The following is a 22,353-nucleotide window of genomic DNA, read 5'->3' as shown; positions in this document are numbered from 1 at the left end:
AATGAAACTCAAACTATGACTAATTTAACTGCACAGCATCACATACGCCCCAGGTAGTCTTTAATTTGCGTTGGAGACAGGACTTGGTTGATAGATGTTATCTAGGTAAAGCTAGCTAGCAGTGCTAACGTTCGCGAACAATGGCTAACTGTATGGTTTCTCACACTCAAATAGCCTCCATCATGGAGGTGCTAGCGAATGCAGCCGTGGCAGAGATCTGTAAACTCGTAGACGACGACTATGCAGTGTTTCGTTTGGAAATTTCTCAAAGCCAGAAAGAAAACAGGGGATTGCGGAGGAAACTACAGCTACTGGAACTGAAGGTGGCACGGGAGCGCGCAGAGAGGACAACGCGAGAGCGCGTCCTCGCCAGTCGTCCCAGTAGTGTCAAGCTCATTGACCGATACAGAGGAATGGCAAGAGGTACATTTAGCAGAAGGCCGAGCTGAGGGGCCTGTCGCCCCGTTCTCCATTACACATGTGTAACTTTAGATGTGTTAACCAGAATTGGGTCTTGGTCAGTTTTTGGATAGTATGCAATAATTCCCCTGATTACTTAGCTATCTTGCACTGACACAATATCATATTCTAACCAGATTCTTGATTACTGCATTTCCTAATATTAAAAAATTGAAAACAATATGATGCATGGAACATAATCAATCGATCTATAAATAGTATATCAAGAGTTATGCGAAGTGTTACCTTACATCCTTGCCAATTCTAGACAGTGTCAATAGTGTATAATATACCACTGTAGCTAACCTAACCACTTATTTAAAGAAGCAATAAGCCTGAGGTGATGTAGTATATGGCCAATATACCATGGTGCTAAGGGCTGTTCTCTGGCACAACGCAACGCGGAGTGCCTGGATACAGCCGTTAGCTGTAGTATATTGGCCATCAGTGGCGGCTCCTGAAAAAATTATCAGGGGGGGCAATTTTTCTGATGATTTAGGTGACCTACACACATTTTTAAAAAGATATGTCCAGCAACAACATGAAGACAGGGGCAGCATATAAGTCAATACCAGAAGCATTTATTGACTGATCTCAAAAGTGTTGGCTTACCAGGGTTGGTGGAGCCCTCAGTTTCATCTTTGCCTCGCAAAGCTAACTCAAACACTCCGCAAAACTTCACACACTGGATTAGCCGGCTGAGGATGTGGCGGTTCTTGCTAATGTCGTAGTAAATATATTTGTTATAGTGAATATGGAATATGATATGTTGAGTAAAATGTTGTGCTAAGATCTATTTAGGTCAGGAGCTGGTTATAAGTTATGTTCCTATCCAATAACAATGGACAAAGGGTCCTATCTTGTCAGCCTTGTCAGTTTCAGTTCTCCAGTAAACTTGTGATTATCAACACTAACCTCATCGTTGTGGCGGCGGACAGCTAGCCTGTATCCCTCATCCAGTTGAGTGGGAATGTTCACTCTCCCCAAAGCAGACAATCTCAAACAGCTATCCATGTGGGTCTTTGACAGCTCATGTTTCTTAATCTTTCCTGAAAGATGGTGCATGTCCGTTACACACCAGTCGCTGTCCAAGCGGTGCTGTCTGCCGTGCCGCCTTCAGGGTGAAAGAGTAAGCAGGGGGTAGCAGAAGACTGCATTAGCTACATCGCAGCCTGCTAGCCAGGTTTTTCGTTCGTACCAATTTTTGGAAAATCCTCGGGTGTAGGACTTCCCCCCTTTAGTAGAAACCTGTTGAATTATTAAATTTGGTCTGGGAGGTCCTAATTGTTTCGTTGCCAATTTATCTTCATTTGTTCGCCGACAAAAAGGAACTTCTTTCAAAGACACAATCGAGTTGCACTGAAGCCTAGCCATTTTGATAGTAGTAGTGAATTGATTGATGAGGCTACCCGCTCTTTTTCTTAGTTACGTTCATGGTTATGTTACGTATGACGAAAGCGCGTAAGTGCAAGCCCTCAGAAACCCATAGAGATTGTATTGAAAGCTCTGATATTTGAAAAAAATTGATTTTACATGGGAGTCTATGACAGACTTCTGGGCGATTTTCAACCTGACTGAAATCGCCCCAAAAGGGGGGCCATTTGAAGCACGACTTTAGCCTGATTGGACATTTAGTGGCACTGTGGCAGATCAGACGTCTAGATTACAACACTGATAACTACTGTTGCCGTGATATAATTGATTAGAAAAAAAATCCCTTCCTTTTCCCGTTTGGCAGTGCGTCGCCCATATCGCCCTATTGAACACACCGCCCCTGTTGGCCATATACCACAAACCCCAGAGGTGCCTTATTGCTATTATAAACTGGTTACCAATGTAATTAGATCAGAAAAATAAATGTTTTGCCATACCTGTGGTATACGGTCTGATATACCATGGCTGTCAGCCAATCAGCATTCAGGGCTCGAACCACCCAGTATATTGGCCCAGCGTCGTCCAGGGTAGGGGAGGGAATGGCCGGCAGGGATGTAGCTCAGTTGGTAGAGCATGGCGTTTGCAACGCAAGGGTTGTGGGTTCGATTCCCACGGGGGGCCAGTATGAAATTTAAAAAATATATATATAATGTATGCACTCACTAACTGTAAGTCGCTCTGGATAGGAGGGTCTACTAAATGACTAAAATGTAAATGTATATAACCCCCAATAACTCTCTCAGGTGAAGGGCATCTCACTGGAGGCCATTGGAACTTTGTGAAGCCAGCAGGACACAATACATGGAGCGATGACCAACCAATCACTGTTGATGAGGGCAGTGGAACCTCAACCCAGCATGTTATCGTGATAGAGGTTAGTGTAGTAGTGTTGCATTAACATTTAGTTACTTTGTAAATAAAATGTGGTCCGTTTATTTCAGAAAGGCTCCCCTCAGCTATTCACTTGCTTACATGTACATCCTAATGTATCTGCCATAGGGGACCTTGTGAGACTTCCCTATGACATTGTTATCCAATTCAACTCATGTACCGGTAATAACCTCCTTTTTCTTGTGTCAGTCTGCAGAGGCTGCAGGTCCTGGGGTCAAGCTGGAGAAGTCTGAAGGAGAGGAGGACCCACGGCACAGCAGAGACATCCAGACTGGAGCGGCTGGAGCTCCCCCTGTAGTCACGGAGGACCCCACCACCGCCCCAGCACCGCCTAGGACCCAACGCAGCATCACGGAGGCCAGTGGAACGCCGGAGGTTAGTGGAACGCCGAACGCCGTCCTCAAGTCCGAAACAGACATCGAGACTTTAACGGGGCTGGGTCGACTGGGCTGTCCCCCTGCTCCCCTCTCAGAGCATTTACTTTATGGTAACTCGAGCCCGAGGACGGTTCTGTCCCAACGGGACCCAAGTGACTCGTTACAGACTGGCAATGATCCGTCCTGTTCATATGCTACAGAGACAGAGATGATACCTGGTGACATGCCTGTGGGCTTAGATACACAGACTAATCCAATGAGAGGGGACTGGAACCGGTACAGTAGTAGTGTATACTCTGAAGGGTGCCTAGATAAGAAAGGGGAGGGTCTGGTCGTAGATGAGGTGACTGTGAAATTGGAGGGCGACATTCCTCTGACATGGAATGCAGACGATACTCAGTTAGGAGAAGGACACTTGCAGGGCAACACTAGTGACTTCTTAGATTACAGGGAAAGCTTAGAGACAAATCTAAATGTTGCGACCCACTCCCCTTTACATGCGTTCAGGGACCGCGACCCAGTGTCTACGTCGATGGCACCTTCCGATTCACACGGCCACGTCCTTTTCGATCAGGTATTGAACTCAAACGATAGGGCTAGAGCCAAGGCTCATGGTGGGGGAGCAACATCATCAGGCAATAGTAAGGAGAAACGGTTCCTCTGCATGTTCTGTAACAAAGGCTTCAGCTGCTCACAGAAGGTGGAGATCCACCAGAGGGTCCACACAGGGGTAAAACCCTTCAGCTGTACCCAGTGTCACATGCGCTTCGCCCAAGCTGGCACCCTGAAGAGGCACCATAGGGTCCACACAGGGGAGAAACCATTCAGCTGTACCCAGTGTCACATGCGCTTCGCCCAGGCTGGCGACCTGAAGAGGCATCAGAGGGTCCACACGGGAAAGAGGCCCTTCGCCTGTATGCACTGCGGGAAGAGGTTCTCAGAGAGGAGTTGCCTCAGGATACACCAGCAGAAAAACCATCCTACTCTATAACATAGAAAGTAACCTTTCCACTCGTTAGACGTTTAGATCAAACCCTGCATTAAAGACAAAGATTAATTGTTATTGTTGGCAGCAGAAAAGATCCACAAATGAATTTGGAATAACGAGAGTAACAGATTTCAGTGTTGAATATTCCTGGGTAGAATATTGCATCCAGACATTGTGTGATATATAAGGCATATATTAGCCTAAAATGTCTGTTACATAGTGTTTGTACTGTGTAGGCTATATGATGTTCACAAATGCCTCTTTCATTACTTCCATTCAACTACTTAATTTTTTTCCCCCAAGACACTTTTAATGAGAAAATGAATGCAGTTTATCAAGTACATGCAGATTTTTTGTTGAGACGTGTATGTGTGGTTTTCATATGGTGTAATTTAAAACTTGATTGTCTAATAAACACAAAATGGGACTTTTCATTCCAAGACTTTCATTGATACTCTCTTTAGTATACATCACATCTGATCTCACCCTATTCTGCATACACCCAACAGCGCTTTATAACCATTATACACTTACTAAATATACCTACACATACCCACACACACTTTCAAACACCTACTGTACATGTCAAAATAGTTTATTGACTTATCATAGGTGACTCATATTTACCCACAACATCGTATTTATGTCCACCATGATGGGTTTAACAACAATGAAGTCATTCTGTAACTACAATATAGGACTCAAATGTAGTGGGGATGGGTAAACACTCCATGTTGAAAGTATGTTTATTATCTGTGTGTGTACGTACCTGAGGGGGTGTACGTCTGTGTAATCTGTATCACCTGTCCCTTCTAGGAGGAGGAGGAGGGTCCAGAGGTGCTGCTGATGAAGGAGGAGGGGTGTGAGGAGGGTCTTGGGAACCCTGAGGGGACCATGGTAATGGAGGACAACCAGACTACACCTCCTCCTGAACCCACAGAGGAACCAGCTGAGCAGCACAGGACCACACACAGTCTCACTGAGGTGAGCCCACTGTAAACTACTGTCTGAATGGTATTAGGTCAGGGTCCGTATCCACAAAGTGTGTCAGAGTAGGTTTGCTGATCTAGGAGCAGTTTTGCCTTTTCTATTTGGAAAGGTCCTAGATTAGCACTTTCGTACTCTGAGACTCGGGGCCCAGGTCTTGATTCATTTAGTTTTAAGTATGGGACGATGCCTTTGAATTATTAGTTGATTTGATTACTTGACACTCTTTAAGGTTACACGCTAGCTGTACCTGAAGACTTCCAGTCTTTGTGCTAAGCTAGTTAGCACTGGCTCGCGAAATTGCCTATAACTTCCTGCATACTGGACGCAGAGATGAAAATATGGTATGCACAAGTTAATCTGACTCTGGGGATATAGATAATTGCCAAAATCACAAACTATTCCTTTAAAAAGTGTCAATTAATCAAATCAACTAACACATTTGCATAGTATCAAATGAACTAACATGTTTGCATAGTACTCATATTAATCGCTCATTACCCAATAAGAAGATGCTCATATCAGCTTTCTTGATCCAACATCTTCTCACTCTGTATCTCTTAGTCAGTAGACATGGAGGATGGGAAGCCTGATCTGCTGCTATTCAAAGAGGAGACAATAGAAGACGGACCAGAGAGCATTGACTTGCTGAGTGGACTAAAGATGGGGGAGCAAGGTAAGGGAGAAATACATATAGCCTACATACAGTAATAATATTCAATAGCGTTAGGTTCTGAACAAATGGAGTAAAAACTCAAAAGGACGACTAGAAAAAGCTCAAACCACGCTTATTCATCCACTGGGTCATACAGCTGCAAAGGCAAGGTATACAGCTGTGGAAAAATTTAATTTAATCTCTGGTTTTACTATTTATAGGTCTGTGTTTGGGTAAAAATAACATTTTGTTTTATTCTATGAACTACTGACAACATTTCTCCCAAATTCCAGATAAAAATATTGTCATTTAGAGCATTTATTTGCAGAAAATGACAACTGGTCAAAATAACAAAAAAGTGCAGTGTTGTCAGACCTCGAATAATGCAAGAAAATAAGTTCATGTTCATTTTTAAACAACACAATAGTAATGTTTTAACTTAGGAAGAGTTCAAAAATCTATATTTGGTGGAATAACCCTGATTTTCAATCACAGCTTTCATGCGTCTTGGCATGCTCTCCACCAGTCTGTCACATTGATGTTGGGTGACTTTATGCCACTCCTGGCGCAAATTTTCAAGCAGCTCGGCTTTGTTTGATTGCTTGTGACCATCCATCTTCCTCTAGATCACATTCCAGAAGTTTTCAATGGGGTTCAGGTCTGGAGATTGGGCTGGCCATGACAGGGTCTTGATCTGGTGGTCCTCCATCCACACCTTGATTGACCTGGCTGTGTGGCATGGTGCATTGTCCTGCTGGAAAAACCAATCCTCAGAGTTGGGGAACAATGTCAGAGCAAAAGGAAGCAAGTTTTCTTCCAGGACAACCTTGTACGTGGCTTGATTCATGCGTCCTTCACAAAGAGCATCTGCCCGATTCCAGCCTTGCTGAAGCACCCCCAGATCATCACCGATCCTCCACCAAATTTCACAGTGGGTGCGAGACACTGTGGCTTGTAGGCCTCTCCAGGTCTCCGTCTAACCATTAGATGACCAGGTGTTGGGCAAAGCTGAAAATTGGACTCATCAGAGAAGATGACCTTACTCCAGTCCTCTATGGTCCAATCCTTATGGTATTTTGAAAATCTCAGCCTGGCTCTTCTTTGCTTCTCATTGATGAAGGGCTTTTTTCTAGCTTCTTCTCACTTCATCTGTTGACTTGACCTCGAGAGGCATTCCTCGCTCCCCAGTTCCGCAGCTGGCCTGCCTTATCAGAGACAAACTATTGCCGTTATTAATGTGATGACTGTTATTTATCAAATCAACTAACTATGTTTAATTGTCACTCGATTAAATTAATCATGTAAAAATGAACTCATTAGGAATTTGGGGCACCACGGAATAAGTTGTTTAACAAGTTACCATCTCCCGAATTAAACTCTTAGAAGATATATGTTATATATCGGTAAGTCACTTATTAAATAATTACCTCTTATCAGTCTCATTCTGAACGTCGCATAATCCTTGAACCTGCAAGAACCCTAACCTTATTGATGAATCAGCAATACACAAATTGGCTTAATTATTGATTTACTAACTAACTAAATAATAACACAGAATACAAACACACACACGGTATTGGTTATTGATTACTAACGTAATACAATGAAAACAGGTCCCTAGTGGACTGGACTATAGCATGACTGCTTGGTTCAGAGACTGAAAGGGAGAGACTCAAACTATCGTTGTTACATTTGGAAACTACGCTCACAGTAATCATAATACTTAGCACCCTAACCACCGCTCATTCGGATAATAAATGCAATGTATATATTTATGCGTAGCTGTCCTTGATCGTCGTCTCACTGTTGAACCACTTTCTCAAAAAGGGTTTGAGTGTCCTGGTTCCACTTCGGTGAGACTCGGCTTGTCTTCTAATGGAGTGTTCGTTAGAATAGATACTTCAGATGTACCAACGGTTGTCTGAGATGGGATTGTCCTTCCCAACTCATGTCTTTAGTGAAAGTTCTCGACTCTTTACATGTATAGCTGCAGACTGATATGATAAGGTCTAGTGCGTGGTCTTCTTCTCGTGTAGAGATTGAGAGTTTGAGATTCACTATTTCAAACGTACCACCTCACGTTTTCTGGTCTGTAGAGTGTCAACCATTTCAAGCCGTGTAGCCACAGCTTCACGCTTCCTGGTCTGGTAGAAATTCAACCATTTGCAACATCCGGCTTACACTGAAGTCTGCTTGGTCTGATGTGAATTTCGTCATGAGGGGTTTTATACTTGAGTAGAAAAGGGGGCGTTTCATCATGTTTCTGCTCATCTGGGCGTGGCCACTGACTGAGAACAAGTCAATACGGAAAACAATCATCTCATCTAGAATGCTAAAATCACATTGTTATATTCACAAAAGTAATATTATACTTAATATTTTTTTATATACAACAATTAGATGCAAACCTCATAACTGGGAAGTGTACACCCCCAGAGATACAGTTATGTTGTTCCACCGTCTTTTAATGACATCACAACATAGTAACGAATTCGACATGATTGTTCTTTCAGTCCCCACCGACCATTTCCCCCATTCTTTGTGTTAGAAATATTGTTTCATTATCCACTTTAGGATGTTGGAGTTTTGGCGGGAAGTATCTCTGTGTTAACAAAGCGGTCCTTTCTCCCAATACTTAATGGCAAGGAAGCGAAAGTCCTTTGATCCACTGTCAGGACAGTCATGACACCCTTCACCTCCCTCCTTAGCAACATGGAACAGAATATGGAAAGTTACTGTCTACCCTTCATTGACCCCATCATATACATTCCTTATACATGTAAAGTAATCAAGTTCTAGTATGGTAACATGAATTAGTATATTTCAAGCTAGAATCCAACAATAGGAATAGTGATGCACCTGGCTATTATTTTTGTATTAAACATGACACAATATGAGTACTTCATTTATAAAACAATATCAATACAATTTGTATGAAATACAAAAATGATGTACACTGCGAAACAAAACATTAGGAACACCTGCTCTTTCCATGATATAGACTGACCAGGTGAACGCTATGATCCCTTATTGATGTCACTTGTTAAATCCACTTTAAATCAGTGTAGATGAAGGGGGGGAGACAGGTTAAAGAAGGATTTTTAAGCCTTGAGACGATTGAGACATTGATTGTGTATGTGTGCCATTCAGAGGGTGAATGGGCATGACAAAAAAAAATTGTGCCTTTGAACGGGGTATGGTAGTAGGTGCCAGGCGCAGGTTTGAGTGTGTCAAGAACTGCAACACTGCTGGGTTTTTCATGCTTAATGGTTTCCTGTGTGTATCAAGAATGGTCCACCACCCACAGGACATCCAGCCAATTTGACACAACTGTGGAAAGCATTGGAGTCAACATAGGCCAGCATCCCTGTGGAACGCTTGACACCTTGTAGAGTCCTTGCCCCAACGAATTGTGGCTGTTCTGAAGGGAAATGGGGGTGCCACTCAATATTAGGAAGGTGTTCCTAATGTTTTGTACACTCTGTGTATGTTATCGGGTAAAAAACGTTTTCATGGGCACACAAATCCCCAAAAATGTATGCGATTGCAAAATCGAATGCTTCCAACCCAATGAGTCACCAGGCAAATAACACACTTAAAATCCATGTCTAAAAATTCATCCATGTGTCATGTTTGTTCAGTCTGGATAGTAACATTTTCCTGTAGGTGGTTGGCAAGAAGCTAACAGAGGAGACTGGGGAGCCATCTTGGATTCCCAGACCCAGATGGGTGCAGCCAAGGGCCCGGGGGACAACATCACAGAGCAGGCCAGGACCAGAGGCGAAATAGTGGAGGTCAGTGGATGGGACATTATCCTCAACTCTGGGCTGGGGAACAACACTGTTAACCACAACCAGAAACAGACAGTTGAACACAAAACAACATCCGAATTCTAGTCTCCATGACAACAGACTGGCTGAGACCAGGGCGAGGCATAGATTTGGTCTGCGGGGACAGGGAGGTGTCCGTATCTGGAGGGAGAAAACAGACTTGGCTAGCAATGCTCCGTTCTGGTCCTATAGTGATTCAGAGAGACTTGTGGCGCCTCAGGTTAACCCCCCTAACAGGTGCTGCCTTCAGCCTGCCTTCTATAGGATCTATCAACTGGAACATGGACCCTGTGACAACACAGACACTCCCTGGCCTTGGTCCTCCTCACACTCTCCTAATGTTAAACCAGACCTCAGCCAATGCCAGTGCCTCAACAATAAATGGCTACACAAGCCCATTAAAAAATGACAGTAATAGAGACAGAATCAGTAAAGGTGGTGGCGACAAAGAGAAGTGCTTCCAGTGTTCGTTCTGTGGGAAAGCCTTCAGTTTCCCCAAACAAGTGGAGATCCACCAGAGGATGCACACGGAGGAGAAACGATTCAGCTGCCACCTGTGCCAGGCCAGTTTTTCGGACTCGTCCAACCTGAAGAGGGTCCACCCAGGAGAGAATTCTTACAGCTGCCCCAGTGTGAGAAGAGGTTCTCCCACCACCAACAGCTGAAGATGCACCTGAAGATCCACACGGGAGAGGCCATTCGCCTGTGTTCTCAGGGGGGAGCTACCTCAGGATACACCAGCAGAAAATGTAGACGGCCCATGTATAGTGTACTGTAATGTAGTACAGTGGTTGTGAGGCCGGTTGGACGTACTGCCAAATTCTCTAAAATGACGTCAGAGGCGGCTTATGGTAGATAAATGAACATTAAATTCTCTGGCAACAGCTCTGGTGGACATTCCTGCACTGAGCATGCCAATTGCACGCTCCCTCAAAACTTGAGACATCTGTGGCATTGTGTTGTGTGACAAAACTGCATGTTTTAGTGGCCTTTTATTGTCCCCAGCAAAAGGTGCACCTGTGTAATGATCATGCTGTTTAATCAGCCTCTTGCTATGCCACACCTGTCAGGTGGATGGATTATATTGGCAAAGGAGAAATGCTCACTAACAGGGATGTAAACAAACTTGTGCACAATATTTAAGATAAATAAGCTTTTTGTGCATACAGTGGGGAAAAAAAGTATTTAGTCAGCCACCAATTGTGCAAGTTCTCCCACTTAAAAAAGATGAGAGAGGCCTGTAATTTTCATCATAGGTACACGTCAACTATGACAGACAAATTGAGAAAAAAATTCCAGAAAATCACATTGTAGGATTTTTTATGAATTTATTTGCAAATTATGGTGGAAAATAAGTATTTGGTCACCTACAAACAAGCAAGATTTCTGGCTCTCACAGACCTGTAACTTCTTCTTTAAGAGGCTCCTCTGTCCTCCACTCATTACCTGTATTAATGGCACCTGTTTGAACTTGTTATCAGTTTAAAAGACACCTGTCCACAACCTCAAACAGTCACACTCCAAACTCCACTATGGCCAAGACCAAAGAGCTGTCAAAGGACACCAGAAACAAAATTGTAGACCTGCACCAGGCTGGGAAGACTGAATCTGCAATAGGTAAGCAGCTTGGTTTGAAGAAATCAACTGTGGGAGCAATTATTAGGAAATGGAAGACATACAAGACCACTGATAATCTCCCTCGATCTGGGGCTCCACGCAAGATCTCACCCCGTGGGGTCAAAATGATCACAAGAACGGTGAGCAAAAATCCCAGAACCACACGGGGGACCTAGTGAATGACCTGCAGAGAGCTGGGACCAAAGTAACAAAGCCTACCATCAGTAACACACTACGCCGCCAGGGACTCAAATCCTGCAGTGCCAGACGTGTCCCCTGCTTAAGCCAATACATGTCCAGGCCCGTCTGAAGTTTGCTAGAGTGCATTTGGATGATCCAGAAGAGGATTGTGAGAATGTCATATGGTCAGATGAAACCAAAATAGAACTTTTTGGTAAAAACTAAACCTCGTCGTGTTTGGAGGACAAAGAATGCTGAGTTGCATCCAAAGAACACCATACCTACTGTGAAGCATAGGGGTGGAAACATCATGCTTTGGGGCTGTTTTTCTGCAAAGGGACCAGGACGACTGATCCGTGTAAAGGAAAGAATGAATGGGGCCATGTATCGTGAGATTTTGAGTGAAAACCTCCTTCCATCAGCAAGGGCATTGAAGATGAAACGTGGCTGGGTCTTTCAGCATGACAATGATCCCAAACACACCGCCCGGGCAACGAAGGAGTGGCTTCGTAAGAAGCATTTCAAGGTCCTGGAGTGGCCTAGCCAGTCTCCAGATCTCAACCCCAAAGAAAATCTTTGGAGGGAGTTGAAAGTCTGTGTTGCCCAGCGACAGCCCCAAAACATCACTGCTCTAGAGGAGATCTGCATGGAGGAATGGACCAAAATAACAGCAACAGTGTGTGAAAACCTTGTGAAGACTTACAGAAAATGTTTGACCTGTGTCATTGCCAACAAAGGGTATATAACAAAGTATTGAGAAACTTTTGTTATTGACCAAATACTTATTTTCCACCATAATTTGCAAATAAAGTCATTAAAAATCCTACAATGTGATTTTCTGGATTTTTCTTTCTCATTTTGTCTGTCATAGTTGACGTGTACCTATGATGAAAATTACAGGCCTCTCTCATATTTTTTAAGTGGGAGAACTTGCACAATTGGTGGCTGACTAAATACTTTTCTTCCCCACTGTATGTAAAATGTCTGGGAGCTTTTATTTCAGCTCATGAAACATGGGACTAACACTACATGTTGCGTTTATATTTTTGTTCAGTATAGTTTGTTGGTAGTTCATTCTGTTGGTTTTGGATGTTGTAGGGAACTGGATGAGGTAAACTGAGGAAATAAGTAGTATGATGAGACAGAGTAGATGATAAGGTTATGGTTGGTGTGATGGTGTCTGTAAAAATGCTTCACTAATGAAGAGTGACAAACTTAGTCCCTTCAGGTTGATGCTGGTGTTTTATAGTGAGATAATGATAGCGCCTTACTTCATGTTTACTTGACAGAAAGTAGTAAAGCTGTGTTTAAGTCCTGTATGTGAGTGTATGAGAATTTTGTTGAAATTAAATACAAAATCGACTGTGTGCTGACTGACTTGTATAAAAAAAAATACATTTCTAGGACTGAGTTTCCCTTATCTCAGTCGAACCAAAACATTATACTTCATTCTTGAATCAACACGTATGGAGCATTTTATTTTTTATAATAAATTCCAATTGCTCCATATTGTTAGGTACTTGAATCACAGTGTTAGAGATTGGCTTGACTGTGGTTACATTTTTATTATGTCATGGAATGTTTCTGTGTGTACAGTAAAGAGTTTCTTATATAAACCTTTATGCTTTTCTGTACAATCTTTATTTGCAGTCTGCAATCCATGAAGACCTGCTGATATCCGATGTTGCTGGCGGGAGAGATTGGACCTCTGAAGCTGCTGGTCATAAACCCTGGTCCCGGATCAGGACAATGGATCAGGAGCCGTCACTCTTCCTTCCTGAGTCGGAACCAGGACCCAACCGTGAGGGACAGAGACTCCATCACAACCACTACACAGAACACAATCAGTGGACAGGTGGACTGAACAACCTCAGTCCTGGTGGTCATCAGAGAGACAGAGGCTCCAGTCTGCAGCCCAGACCCTTCTCTTCACAGTCTCAGTGCAGGGATGAAGCAGGGCCTGGGGCTGATAGAGATAGACCCTCCTGTTCCTATGATACAAACACCACAGTATCCATGATGAACAGAGGTCACCTTGGGCTTCAGAGAGTGGTGGGAGACACCCCTGGTGGGAGTCTAACAGGAAGTCTGTCTTCCCCTTCAGGATCTCGTCTAATTCCTGGTGAATGGGTTCATAGAAAGCCTGGGTCTAGCCTTCCTCAGTTATCTCATGGTTACCCCACAAATATAGACAGGGTCAGGATGGGTATTCACCATGAGAGGTACCTAGCCTATAACACAGTACACAATCCCAACAACACCCAAACAATGGCTAGAGGTCAAGGAGGGAGCTCAAAGACTAACCACCTGAGGGTGGTGGCTACTGCTTCTACCTCCACTGGTGTCATTGGGTCACAACGTGTGAGGCCGAGCATTAGGACGGATGCCGGCAAGACCTATGCTTGCCCCACGTGTGAGAAGCGCTTCGCTCATGCGAACTATGTGAAGAGGCACCAGGCCGTTCACACCAAGGAGAGGCCCTTCAAGTGCAAACTATGTTACAAGAGCTTCTCCTTCCTGACTAGCCTTATCAGACATAGGAGTGTCCACAATGGGGAGAAATCGTAGCAGTGTGGCTTGATATATACACAGGGGATATCTGGGAACCTTATTATAGTTATCATGTGGAGTGTCTTGGGGTAAGAGTTTTTTTATTTTATTACTAAGTCCCTCAGTTGAGCATCTGAGGGATATACTACGATTGAAGCTAGATCGACTCTGGGTTTTCTAAAGCTAGCCTGCTTCAGTTAGCTTCACATTTCAGGTCAGGCTCCATCCATACTACGACAGTGGATATTGCTTGTCCGCCTGCTGCTAACTCTAGCAGGTTTGTAACTGCGCGTGCATGATGTCTCACGTGGCTACTCGAATGCCGAACTCTTCATTGAGACAATGCTGAGATTGTGCCTAAATCAAAATGAAAGAAAACTTATCTTGCAAATTCAGCAGGCTATGGTGTGAAATAGGCTTGTTGAAGTGCCGTCTTTATTTTATTACTTATCGTTAATGCCGCCTTTGGTGTGCTTATCAATGCACGAGCACCTTTTTTCCCACTTCTATCAATACAAATAATTGTATTAAGTCATACACAAGTTTTACTGTGATTTAAGTTTGAAATGCATTCTGGCATTACTAAATGTGTTATATGATAGGTATTTTATCATTTTTTAGTAAAAAATAATTGTTTTATTAATAAAATATTTAAATCGGTAATCTTCCTCAAATGCAGGGGATGATGACGCAATCATTGTGAGAGGTAGGAAATCTAATTGAATTGGTCCTCAACTCGCAGCTCAGACACTTCATTCAGGATAAATGGAGTTAGCCCTGAGTTAGCCTGCCCGGGAGAAGGTTAGTTCTGAAGGATTTGTTGCCATAGAAATTTACCTGGCTAAAAGGTGAGCCACTTTCGTTGTACCGGTTATCCCGAATTGAACTCAGAGTTGACCAAAGTTACCTCGCTAACTCCTCAAACCATGTATGTAGTATAGGGCTCAAGGTACGCTTACATTCTCACATGATATAGACTTGTTGTTTGGTGTGCTGGCATGGCCAAAACACTGTCATTGAAATGTAACACTATATTTCCCCTCCAAATTTGTTTTTGTCTATGTTCAATTCATTACCAATATGTCCCCCTCTTTTTATAACACTTTTATAACAGTGGTACCTGTTCCTTTACTTAGGTGATCAAATCTGTAAATAAATGAGAAATCATGTCCTTTTGCTATGTTTACTTTTATTTGCTTGTTTATCATTTAGAATTAAAATTGGTCTTAGTTTTGTTGGCTTCCTTTGAACCTATAGGCTTATGTCCTTGCCACCGATGGGATATAGCCAGCCATTCTTTTCAGATCATTTACGGTAATTTTTCTAAACAAGTCTGCGCTGAGCTTCAAAGGAAATGATCATGAATGGTCATAGCTATCTGGAATCTTTGGGACGTCCCTACCACATTGAAGTTGAACATTAAAATGGGTAGGGGTTAAGGTAAGTGTTGCCATGTTCGCAGTTTTCCTGTAAATTGGGCTACTTTGAAAGCAATGTCGCGGGTGAAAATGTATTGGTTTTTGGGCTACTTCTAAATTGCACCTCGGCCGCCATAGCATTTCTCATATCAAAATATAAATTATTTCACTGTGATCTGCTGCTGCTGAGTATCAGGTAGTGAGCAGGATGTGAGTGAATGGTGGAGAGCCATAGGGGTGTGTGTGCGTTGAGAGTTCTGGTTGAGAGATTGCTGCAGCTGTGTCGAGGAGACCGAGCAGCACGCGCGCACATCGTGACAACTTTTTACCATTTGTAGGTAGGCTATTTAGATTGGTCATTATAGAGACACCCTTTTTCCATAAAACATATTAACGCGCCGGAACTGCTATAACAGCGACAAAGCATTGGAAAACAACTTTAGGTGCACTAGAGCTCTTTAGATAAATTAGCTCAGCGGTGGTTTAAAGTAAACTGCATTCTAATGTCGACTTTTCTTATGGGTAACAGTATCAAGCAAAGAGTTTTACTCATGCTCAGTTCTAGGGTCTGGATCGCTGCGCGAGTGGAAATTTGAAATTAAAGTTATTATGGAACTCCTTCACGTGCTTGTGTTATGGGGGAAAGTCCACACATTTTGCTTCTTAGCCTACCTAGGTCATTAAACATGATGTTGATATTCCTTCTTAATTTACTCGATAATGTTATTGAAAAAGGGTTTATTGTTGCGCAAATACATTTTGGGCTAGTTTTCAGGCCTTGTGGCAGTTTTCAGGGGTCATTGGCCTTTAAATTATAGCTGGACCTGGCAACCCTGGTTAAGGTTAGGGTGGCCGACGTCCCAAGGATTCCAGATAGCAATGACAAATCATGACAATTTGGTTTGATGTAGCAGTACCGTAGTTCAAAGAGAAGCACGCGTACACTTTTAATTTAGCCACACCCTTTGAGCTATGACGCCACCCAATAACATGCTTTCTCTTCAGTGTAAACGGAAGGTAACAAGGACCAAAAACAATTTCCACTTTAGCGTTTTTATTGCTGTTATTTATACGTGTATTAACACAATGGAACTCAAAATATGACTAAATTGACTGCATAGCATCACATACTTACCCCAGGTAGTATTTTATTCGCATTGGAGACAGGGCTTGGTTGATAGATGTTATCTAGGTAACGTTAGCTAACAATGGCTAACTGTATGGTTTTTCACAATCAAATAGCCTCCATCATGGAGGTGCTAGCGAATTCAGCCGTGGCAGAGATCTGTAAACTCGTAGACGACGACTATGCAGTGTTTCGTTTGGAAATAACTCAAAGCCAGAAAGAAAACAGGGCATTGCGGAGGAAACTACAGCTACTGGAACTGAAGGTGGCACGTGAGCGTGCAGAGAGAACATTGCGAGAGCGCGTCCTCGCCAGTCGTCCCGGTAGTGTCAAGATCCTCGACCGTTACAGAGGAATGGCGAGAGGTACATTTTGCAGAAGGCGGAGAATGCGGGGCTTGTCGCCCCGTTCCCGTCAGCGCATGTGTTCAAATGTGTTACCCAGAATTGGGTCTTGGTCAGTTTTTGGATAGTATGCAATACTTCCCCTCATTATTTAGTTACTTAACAATGTTTTATTTATTTTACCAGGCAGGTAAATTAAGAACAAATTCTTCTTGCACAAAGACATCATATTCTAACCAGATTATTGATTTACGGAATGTCCTATTATCATACTCAATTAAAATAATGTGATGCATGGAACATAATCTATCAATCAATAAATGTATATCTAGAAGTTATGAGAAATGTTACTTTACATCCTTGACAATTGTAGACAGTGTCAATAGTGTACAATATAGTGTTGAGCATTGACAGTAGCTAACTTAACCACCCCTTTTACCCCAATCACTCTCTTAGGTGAAGGACATCTCACTGGAGGCCACAGGAGCTTTGTGAAGCCAGCAGGACACAACGTGTGGAGAGATGACCAACCCATAGCTATAGATGAGGGGAGTGGAACCTCAACCCAGCATGTTATCGTGATAGAGGTTAGTGTCGTAGTGTAATATAAAAAATTACAGTACATAAAATGTGACCCGTTTATTTCAGAAAGGCTCCCCTCAGCTATTAATTTGCTTACATGTACATCCTTATTTATCTGCCATAGGGGAGCTTGTGAGACTTCTCTACAACATTGTTATCCAATTCAACTCAGGTATCGGGAATAACCTCCTCTCTGCTTGTCAGTCTACAGATGCAGAGGCTGCAGGTCCTGGGGTCAAGCAGGAGAGGAATGAAGGAGAGGACCCAAGACACAACAGAGACATCCAGATGGGAGCAGCGGGTGGAGTGGCGCCCCCTGTAGTCACGGAGGACCTTGCCACCACCACTGCGCCCCAGGCCAGGACCCGACGCAGCAGTGGAACGCTGAACACCGTCCTCACGTCAGAGACAGACACAGAGACTTTAACTGTAGCACAGAGGCTCTTACACACAGGATCTGACCACAGATCAGACCCAGAGAGACTGGGGCTGGGGCCACTGGGCTGTCCTCCTGCTCCTGCTTCAGAGTACTTACCAGAATTTCACCAGAGCCAGAGGATGGTTCATTCCTGTGGAGATGGTGATGCGTTATACACTGGCGTTGATGATCGGTCTTGTTCTTACGCTACAGAGATGGACCCTGGCCACATATCCTTGGGTTTAGAGACACAGACTGATCTGTCTAGAGGGGACTGGAACGGATACAGTAGTAGTGTATACTCTGAAGGGTGCCTAGATAAGAAAGGGGAGGTTATAGTCGTAGATGAAGTGACTGTGAAAGTGGAGGGCGACGCTCCTACATGGAATGCAGATAGTCACATAGGAGATGGACACTCACACAGCAAAAATTTCTTAGATTACAGGGAAAGCTTAGAGACAAATCTAAATGTCGCCACCCACTCCCCTTTACACGTGTTCAGGGATCGCGACCCAGTGTCCACGTCATTGGGGCCTTCCGATTCACATGGCTGCATCCTTTTCGATCAGGTATTGAACTCAAAAGACCAAAGTGCCAAGGCGCAGGGAGGGGGAGCCACATCAGGCAATAATAAAGAGAAACGGTTCCTCTGCACATTCTGTAACAAAGGCTTCAGCTGCTCCCAGAAGGTGGAGATCCATCAGAGGGTCCACACAGGGGTGAAACCCTTCAGCTGTACCCAGTGTCACATGCGCTTCGCCCAGGCTTGCAACCTGAAGAGGCACCAGATGGTCCACACAGGGGAGAAACCCTACAGCTGCCCCCAGTGTGAGAAGAGGTTTTCCCGCCAGCACCAGCTGAAGACGCACCTGAAGGTCCACACGGGAGAAAGGCCTTTTGTCTGTACGCACTGCGGAAAGAGGTTCTCAGAGAGGAGCTATCTCATGATACACCAGCAGAAAAACCATTCCACTCTATAACATAGAAAATAACCATTCCACTCGATAGCGTCTGACGTTTAGATCAAACCCTGCATTAAAGACATATGAATGGTAATTGTTTTCAACAGAAAAGACCCATAGATTAATACAAACCCATTAGGCTACAATACCTCTTATTCTCTGGCTGTATACAAAATTATATATGTCTCCGAATGGGTCCAATAATTGCTAATGCAGTTGAAGTGTGGAGACAGGCTAACAGACATCTCATGGTCTCATTCCCTTTTCTCAGCCATTTTCCATTATGAAACAATAACCTACATTTATCGGGCTCAAAACCCTTTGTTTTTCCTCAGTGGTCTAGTAGAAATATTTTCACCCTCAGTGACATCTTTGACAATTCAGGTCTTCGAACTTTTCAAGACCTCAAAGAATCATATAATCTCCCAGGGACTTCCTTTTTTTTTGCCTTATGCTCTGCTCGGCTCTCAAAGCCTATGGAATACCCTGGGATTCCCTTATTGCCACCCCACCCATTCCCTAGTTGAGACTCTTTTGAATACTCCCAAATCTGTTGGCCTGGTCTCCACTCTCTACTCCAAACGTAACTCGACCGACAAGTGTGCACCTGCGGTCACTTCCATCTGGAACAGAGAACTCCTAGGTTTTGGAGAACAGTTGAACTGGAAGGTGATATAGAACAATGTTTTCTCATCATCAAAAACATCTCACCAGTTAATTCATTTAAAATGTTTTCACAAATGTTTAGATACACCATATCGCCGCTTTCAGATGAAACTCTCTGGCGATAATCTTTGCAACGGTTGCACTCTTGGTTCAGTCGGGACCTATATACATATGTTTTGGGAATGCCCAGTGGTCTCTGGACATACGTGAAATACCTTCTTCACACCTTGATAGAGGTAAATGTACCTACAGTGCCTTCTGAAAGTATTCATGCCCCTTGACTGATTCCACATTTTGTTGTGTTACAGCCTGAATTCAAAATGGATTACATCTATTTTTTCTCTCACCCATCTACACACAATACCCCATAATGACAAAGTGCAAACATATTTTTAGAAATGTTAGCAAATTTATTAAAAATGAAATACATAAATATCTCATTTACATAAGTATTCACACCACTGAGTCAATACTTTGTAGAAGCACCTTTGGCAGCGATTACAGCTGTGAGTCTTTCTGGGTAAGGCTCTAAGAGCTTTCCACACCTGGATTGTGCAACATTTGCCCATTATTCTTTTCAAAATTCTTCAAGCTCTGTCAAATTGGTTGTTGATCATTGCTAGACAACCATTTTCAGGTCTTTCCATAGATTTTCATGTAGATTTAAGTCAAGACTGTAACACGGCCACTCAGGAACATTCACTGTCTTCTTGGTAAGCAAGTCCAGTGTATATTTGCCTTTGTATTTTAGGTTATTGGCCTGCTGAAAGGTGAATTCATCTCCCAGTGTCTGTTGGAAAGCAGACTGAACCAGGTTTTCAGTTTATTTTTTATCCTGAGAAACTCCCCAGTCCTTAACAACTACAAGAATACCCATAACATGATGCAGCCACCACTATGCTTCAAAATATGGAGAGTGGTACTCAGTAATGTGTTGTATTGGATTTTCCCCAACATAACACTTTGTATTGAGGACAAAAACTGAATAGCTTTGCCACATTTTTTGCAGTATTACTTTAGTGCCTTGTTGCAAACAGGATGCATGTTTTGGAATATTTGTATTCTGTACAGGCTTCCTTCTTTTCCCTCTGTCAATTAGGTTAGTACTGTGGAGTAACTACAATGTTGTTCATCCGTCCTCAGTTTTCTCTTATCACAGCCATTAAAAACTCTGTAACTGTTTTAAAGTCACCATTGGCCTCATGGTGAAATCCCAGAGTTTCCTTCCTCTCCGGCAACTGAGTTAGGAAGGACACCTATATCTTTATAGTGACTGGGTGTATTGATACACCATCCAAAGTGTAATTAATAACTTAACCATGCTCAAAGGGATATTCAATGTCAGCTTTTTTTTACCCATCTACCAATAAGTGCCCTTCTTTGCAGGGCATTGGAAAACCTCCCTGGATTTTGACGTTGAATCTGTGCTTGAAATTCACTGCTCGACTGAGGGAGCTTACAGATCATTGTATGTGTGGGGTACAGAGATGGGGTAGTCATTCAAAAATCATGTTAAACACCATTATTGCACACAGAGTTGGACCAGGCAACTTATTATTTGACTTGTTAAGCACATTTTTACTCCTGAAGTTATTTAGGCTTGCCATAACAAAGGGGTGGACTACTTATTGACCCAAGACATTTCAGCTTTTCATTTTTAATTAAGTTGTACAAATTTCAAAAAACATAATTCCACTTTGACATTATGGGGTATTGTGTATAGGCCAGTGACCAAAACTCTGAATGTAATCCATTTTAAATTCAGGCTGTAACAACAAAATGTGGAAAAAGTCAAGGGGTGTGAATACTTTCTGAAGGCTCTGTAATAGTCGACGGAGGTTATTCGAGGATAAATTATTTTTAACAAACCCACTTTTATCAATACATTTAAGTTCGGTCTTGACTTTGAAAATAGCTACCTGCTCTGAAAATAGTTTTTGTTGAGAACGCTCTAATGCAGTTAACAACATTTCCAATTCTGATGTTCTTTAATTGTAATTTATTCAACCCAGATGCAAATGCAGTTGCATTATTTTTAATAAAAACCTTTGATGGTATCCCATAGAATCCGGGGGTCATCAACTGAATTTGTATTGATCATTAAGAATTCATTTGGTTCAATTTCAAATTGATCACAGAATGTAGGATAACCAGATGGAATTCAGTTAATTCTAACAATATGCTGTTCAGACAATAAAAAAACGTAATATCATATGAATTTGGAGCGTACACATTAATAAAGAACATTTTCTTTCCATTATGGATACATTTAAGGAAAGTGATTCTGCGTTCTTGGTTTTGGTCTTTACCCAAGATGGTGATTTTGAGTTTCTTATGTATCATTATGATTACACCTTCAGTTTTGTTTGGCGCTGATGAAAAAGCAGACAGTTTGTACAACTGGTTCTGCATTCTATATGCGTCCGTATGGCGCAGGTGTGTTTCTAGGAGCATTGCAATATCAATATGGTTTCTTGCTAGGATATCACGACAGCTGGAACGTTTGATAGGAAAATGGTTGTTCCCCACCGAGAAGACCCTCCCTGTAAACCATGCCCCCCTTCCTCCCCAGCATAAAGCCGAGTAGCAGCCTTACACATGGAGTCTCATAGCAGCATATTTTTTAGGTCTTAAAACTCAGTAAGTCTCATTTTTGTTTATGAAATATCAATCTGTCAAAACAAACCCAGGAAATACATAATGTAAACAAACCCAGGCAAGACGTCATAATGTGCTCTATCTAAAAGTTCTAAAAGCGGCCGCTGGGCCAGCCACCCTTTGATCAGTCAGTATCAGACGGCTGGTGTTCTCGCTTGCTTGTAGCCTACAGCAAGCATGTAGGCTACTCTACTGTAACCTATTAGCGGTA

The 22,353-nt window shown here is 42.9% G+C and overlaps 3 protein-coding genes across 3 annotated transcripts; all 3 read left to right on the top strand.

Moving 5' to 3' along the window:
- The first annotated feature begins 239 nt into the window (after positions 1 to 239).
- Positions 240 to 4,941, top strand: LOC121556677 (zinc finger protein 3-like). Its single transcript, XM_041870568.2, has 3 exons — positions 240 to 423; positions 2,637 to 2,767; positions 2,974 to 4,941. Exons 1-3 carry the CDS (start codon positions 414 to 416, stop codon positions 4,150 to 4,152), a joined length of 1,320 nt encoding a protein of 439 aa, XP_041726502.2. The 5' UTR covers positions 240 to 413; the 3' UTR covers positions 4,153 to 4,941.
- An 835-nt stretch (positions 4,942 to 5,776) lies between these two features.
- On the top strand, positions 5,777 to 14,359 carry LOC123485480 (zinc finger protein 28-like). The gene is made up of 3 exons (XM_045216432.1): positions 5,777 to 5,812; positions 9,458 to 9,585; positions 13,069 to 14,359. Exons 1-3 carry the CDS (start codon positions 5,800 to 5,802, stop codon positions 13,984 to 13,986), a joined length of 1,059 nt encoding a protein of 352 aa, XP_045072367.1. The 5' UTR covers positions 5,777 to 5,799; the 3' UTR covers positions 13,987 to 14,359.
- A 2,334-nt stretch (positions 14,360 to 16,693) lies between these two features.
- On the top strand, positions 16,694 to 19,786 carry LOC123481048 (zinc finger protein 184-like). Its single transcript, XM_041870552.2, has 3 exons — positions 16,694 to 16,877; positions 17,313 to 17,443; positions 17,643 to 19,786. Exons 1-3 carry the CDS (start codon positions 16,868 to 16,870, stop codon positions 18,834 to 18,836), a joined length of 1,335 nt encoding a protein of 444 aa, XP_041726486.2. The 5' UTR covers positions 16,694 to 16,867; the 3' UTR covers positions 18,837 to 19,786.
- Positions 19,787 to 22,353: the final 2,567 nt, after the last annotated feature.

This window comes from Coregonus clupeaformis, unplaced genomic scaffold, assembly GCF_020615455.1.
Source record: "Coregonus clupeaformis isolate EN_2021a unplaced genomic scaffold, ASM2061545v1 scaf0710, whole genome shotgun sequence".
Classification (NCBI taxonomy): domain Eukaryota; kingdom Metazoa; phylum Chordata; class Actinopteri; order Salmoniformes; family Salmonidae; genus Coregonus; species Coregonus clupeaformis.
Note: the sequence above shows the minus strand (reverse complement) of the source record. Positions and strands in the feature narration are given on the sequence as shown.

Coding starts and splice junctions, on each gene's coding strand:
- LOC121556677 (XM_041870568.2), top strand. Junction 2,768..2,973: donor AGCATGTTATCGTGATAGAG/GTTAGTGTAGTA, acceptor TTCTTGTGTCAG/TCTGCAGAGGCTGCAGGTCC.
- LOC123485480 (XM_045216432.1), top strand. Junction 9,586..13,068: donor CCAGAGGCGAAATAGTGGAG/GTCAGTGGATGG, acceptor CTTTATTTGCAG/TCTGCAATCCATGAAGACCT.
- LOC123481048 (XM_041870552.2), top strand. Junction 17,444..17,642: donor AGCATGTTATCGTGATAGAG/GTTAGTGTCGTA, acceptor TCTGCTTGTCAG/TCTACAGATGCAGAGGCTGC.